This window comes from Pyxicephalus adspersus, chromosome 3 (assembly GCF_032062135.1).
Source record: "Pyxicephalus adspersus chromosome 3, UCB_Pads_2.0, whole genome shotgun sequence".
NCBI lineage: Eukaryota > Metazoa > Chordata > Amphibia > Anura > Pyxicephalidae > Pyxicephalus > Pyxicephalus adspersus.
In genome coordinates this window covers 16,263,392-16,268,412 of record NC_092860.1, presented here as the reverse complement: position 1 = coordinate 16,268,412, position 5,021 = coordinate 16,263,392, and the positions used below count along the sequence as shown (strand labels likewise).

Below are 5,021 nucleotides of genomic sequence, written 5' to 3'. Positions count from 1 at the left end.
TCACCCGATCTGCAAATTTATATCTTTTGACGAAAAGGCTCCTTCTGCGCATGCCTGAGATGCTCCGGCATGGGCAGAAGGGCCACCAAAGAGCTTCCCCGGATGCGTGATGTAGGTCGATCGAGAATTAGGGGATGCATTAAAAAAAAACCTAAACAAATGCGTGAACCAAAACAGAATGTTTACTTATAGTTGAATACCCTTTCATGTAAAGTATAATTTCTGAGTTTAGGTACGCTTTAATGCCAATTATACAAATAATGGAGAATAGAGATACTAATGCATCACAAGGGTTCACTGCTACTGTTTTTCATTTAATTCTACTTACCCTTATCCCTGCTGTCGAGGCAGACTGCACTCTTCTCTCTCTCATGGTGCAGCCAGTCCTCGGTGCCCTTACTTAAAATGCATGGCTGTACGTCTTGCATTGTAGGGATTGACATCAGAGCCTGTAGCCATAGCAGAGGGTGTGGAAGAGAAAAGCTTGTGAGAAACCAGTAACACAAGAAAAGAAGATGCCTGCAGGGGTGAGAGATGGGGCCCCTTAGACAAAAACAAGCATTTACCCCTTGCAGTGTGTTGTAAGCCATACTACAAGGAGAGTTTTCACATTTTCCTGGAGTTAGGGTGTAAACCCACAAGTGCTTTCTAAACCAGTATTTTACCTTTATTTTGGCATAAATAAACAAACAAAAAGCAATACCACAAGTTGAATGAAGGAGTTAGTTCAACACATTTCATGGTTGAATAGTCCATTTTTTAAATGTCTATACATCACACAAAGAAGAGGGAAAACTAAGAAAGATTAACAGAGGGATTTAGTTTGGGAACAGGGATAAACGTCAATATGGAACAGTGAATGTGTATATTGTAAAGTTATATATATATATACGTACATAATTCAGAAGTGTGGGTTACCATCCATTGCCTTTTTATGGGTTGGTATCTTGATTGTGGTATACATTAATGACTATCAGAGACCTCCATCTGTCATTTTGGGTGTGTGCACCATTATCTAACCTCCTTAGTATCTTCTGCGTTTCCTATAATGTTCATATTAATGGGATAAACATACTTTGTGACTTTCTCTAAATTTAAAAGAAAAAAAGCTTACCTTAGATGGTTCAATTATTATTATCATTTTTAATTATTATTAATAATATTAATAAATAGGATTTATATAGAACCAACATATTATGCAGTGCACATTAAATAGGGGTTGCAAATGACGGACAAAAGCTGACAGTGACACAGGAGGAGGAGAGGACCCAGAAGAGCTTACAATCTAGGCAGTGGGGGGTGCTGAGAAGTTCCTGGATTTGCCCAGAAAGAAGTGAGCCAGAGTTATGAAATAACACATTTATTCAACATATTCCCCCCTGAGACTGATGCACTTGGTACAGCGGTATTCAAGACCGTTCAAATAAAAGTCCTTTGGTTGGGCCGCAAACCAGCTCTCAGCAGCATCTTTGATGTCAGAAATGTCCTCAAAACGTTGCCCCTTCAGGCGTTTCTTCAAATTCAGGAACAGATATTAGTCCGAAGGGGCCAAGTCAGGTGAGTAGGGGGATGGTGGACCAATTGGAAACCCAGGGTGTTCAATTTGGCAGCTACAACGTTGGACGTGTGCGCAGGTGCATTTTCCTGAAAAAAAAGGATCCCTTTGGTCAACTTTCCACCGCGTTTCGTCTTAATTGCCTCCTTCAGCTGGTCCAGGAGGTTAGCATAATACTGTTCCGTGGAACTAGAATACCGTCTTTGTCCCAGAAAACTGACACCATGACTTTTTTGGCCGATTTCTGAGTTCGGAACTTCTTCGGCCGTGGGGAGCCGCTGTGGCGCCATTCCTTTGACTGTTCCTTGGTTTCAGGATCATAGATGTGGAGCCAGGTTTCATCCTTAGTCACTAACCTAGCCAAAAAGTTCTGTGCAGCTTTAAAATGGGCCAAAACGGCTTTGGATGCTTCAACTCGTTCTGATCACTGTTCAAACATTTCAGCACCCACTTCCCTGAAAGCTTGCACATGTCTAGGATAGTGGTGCTAACAAACCCAACACGCTCCCGTGAGATGTCAAGTATCTGGGCTATCTTTTTTGTGGATATTTGCCGGTCCTCAATAATCAACTCATGGACAACATCCCAGGTTGCCGGGTCAGTTGAGGTTGGGGGGCGCCCACTGCGGGGCTCATCTTCCAACAGTGAAATGCCCAGTCTTGAAATTAGATATCCAGGTTTTGACAGTGCTGTAGGAAGGACACTTCTCCCCCAGTGTTTGTGACATCTCAGTGTGAATGTCCTTTGCTGATTTTCCCTGGAGAAACAAAAACTTCATGACAACCCGTAACTCCAACGACGTGAAACTTGCTTGTGCCTCTGCCATCACAGCTTCTCATTAAAAGAAAAAAAAGGAGAAGTTGGCGGCGCCCGGAGCCGCCATCACAATAGGAGGGGATTGAAGGTAAGTGTATTTTTTTTATGCACTTTTCAGTTTAGTTTCTCGTAAAGGCATCTACTGGCAGCACATAAATAAACCATTCATAATATTGGTTATATGTACTAGTAAAAGTGTTCCCCTTTGCTGATAGGAATACCAAGTGTACACGTGGTTAGGTACTGAATAAGTGCACATCAGTGCCAAGGTGGCAAATGATTGTGTGTTAGTGTAGTAGTGGTGAGAAAATTAAAGCATCTAGGTGCAGTAGAAAAAGAGGAATAGGTATGCTTTAGTGCAGGATCAGCAAGTGAAAAAGTACACATCAGTGCCATGCTGGGAAATAAGTGCACCAACATGCAGCAGGGAGCGTATAAATTCATGTGTGTAGCAGCAGCAAGTAAATCAAGGTTTGTTGGCGCAGTAATGTTGGGCTATTATATAGTTCAATGGTCCCCAAACTTTTGGTTGTCACGGACCACTAAATTCATTAGCCATGTGTCACTCAAAGGGGAATAAACGTCATGATACCACCCACCCACTCTCCCATCGCAGGTCTGAGCCTGCAATTCTATACGGGAGACATGATCTGCGGCTCTGGACGGTGCAGCCCCCAAGCAGGATCCTTCTCCTGACCCCACTGGAGGGTGCATCAACCAGAGCCGCGGACCACCAAAATTTTCTCCACTGGTGGTCTGCGGACCACAGGTTTGGGGCCGCTGCTGTAGCCCTTCACTGAGTGAGTCTCTGTGCTCTCGTGGCCCAGTTGTCAGATGGGTTCGGGACTCCTGATATAGTGGCACCAAGCAAATAAATGTGCATACTGTAAGTGCAGTTTCAGTGAGTGAATAAGTGTACTTTGATGCAATGTCAAAGGCCAAAAAAAAACTGCATTGGTGCAATAATGGCGAGCAAATAACTGCACAATGCATAGGTAAAGAAAATGTGCATCAGACAAAATTCATATTAGGGTTTTTTCTGCTTAAAAACACCTGCAAAAACATGGGTGGCAGGTTGCCCAATTTTTTTTTTCAATTACTGCTATTTAAACACGTGGACCCGAAAGATTCTCACCAGGGAACATTTGAGGGAATTAGTAATAATCATTCCAATGAATGCGGACACACAGGGAATGTCAGATTCCCTGTTTTATAAATAAAGCCCTATGTGTTCAGGATACAAAAATCAATCAGAAGATGATTGAAAGGTCTCAAAAAAAACGTGTCAGATAGTTTTGATCAACAGTGTGACCGATTGGGGTTGTTTCCATTCTGAACTCAATATGGATGGCTTTTCATCAATTTTTATATCAATTTTTGAAAGACTCAAAAAAACTATTGAATGCAATTCTTGATTCAGCAGAAAAATGAAGAGTAGGAAGCACAATTTACCAGCCTATTGATCTGCAGGTATTAGGCTACATACACACGTGCAATATTTATTGTTGGAAATTAACAATTAATGCACGGTTGATAATCGTTAACAAAATAGTGCACAACGACTCCAATGATCGAGGAATCTCGCTAGAAACAATCTGATTGGGTGATGATTGTATTGTGTATACAGTCTTTCAGTGATCGTGAATCAGTGTGATACACTTTCTCCTGAACATGTCAGTCCCTGTTCAAACTATTGTATCTAGTGTGTGTACATTATTGGTGGATTATATTTGAACGATCGTATCATTACAGCACGTACAGAAGCGTGCACTATATGATTGTTCAAAATAATCGTGAATATTCGTTGATCGGTTGTTAATCGTTCGTTTTCCAATGACAATTATTGCACGTGTGTACAGCCTTGGACTTCCTTCTATCCCCCAGTGCAGCCATAAATTTACCTGGAGGTGACTTTTACACTGACAGCCCAGTCTGCGCACAAGCCACGCCCACATGCCAGGGCTTACAGTAAGGAGTGGGCGTCTCTCCAGCACATCACCGCCTCCAAAGGCGTGGTTTTGTGACTGTAGATATATCTTCTGTCCTATCACCATTCGGGGGTGTGTTTTATGAGCCAATAGGCAGGCACCCCGGGCTTGTTTGGATTTAAATGTCCTATAAGTATTGGTGGCAGCGCTGATGTGCGGTGCAGTTGCTGGGGTTCTCCGGCAGTCATGGCCAATCTGTCGCAGTGTCTGGATGATTTCCCCACATTGGGCTCCCGCTGGCCCGCGGCTCCCCCCGATCTTTACAGCGAGGCCCAGCGCCTGGCACTGGAGGAGTTGGTGTCGGGGGGTCCGGAGGCTCTGCGGGGATTCCTACAGAGGGAGCGGGTGCCCGGCTTCCTGTCAGAGCCGGAGGTCGGGGAGATCCTGAGCGCGGCGTCCACCTTGCAGTGCGGGGAGGAGGAGGTCTCGGTGTCCGCCTCGGTGGATTGTTCTTCGGTCACTTACTTCCCGGAGATCTCAGATGTGGAGCCCCCGCTGTTGGAGCTCGGCTGGCCGGGATTTAGTGCCGGGTCGTACCGCGGGGCCACTCGGGTTGAGGTTCACTTCCAGCCCGGATTCCAGGAGACAATCTACAGCTGTAAGGAGGCGGCCCGGGCCCTGATCAAGGGGGCCAAGGAGGTGGGTGATGGGCAGAGAGGGGA

The 5,021-nt window shown here is 44.7% G+C and overlaps 1 protein-coding gene across 1 annotated transcript in view; it reads left to right on the top strand.

Annotated features, from left to right (window-relative positions):
• The first annotated feature begins 4,522 nt into the window (after positions 1-4,522).
• The window catches only part of FAM83D (family with sequence similarity 83 member D), an 8,156-nt gene continuing 7,657 nt past the window's right edge, over positions 4,523-5,021 (top strand). Inside the window, exon 1 of the mRNA XM_072403714.1 lies at positions 4,523-4,998. Coding sequence (XP_072259815.1) covers positions 4,546-4,998 — 453 coding nt within the window. The 5' untranslated portion in view covers positions 4,523-4,545. The remainder of the gene's footprint in view (positions 4,999-5,021) is intronic.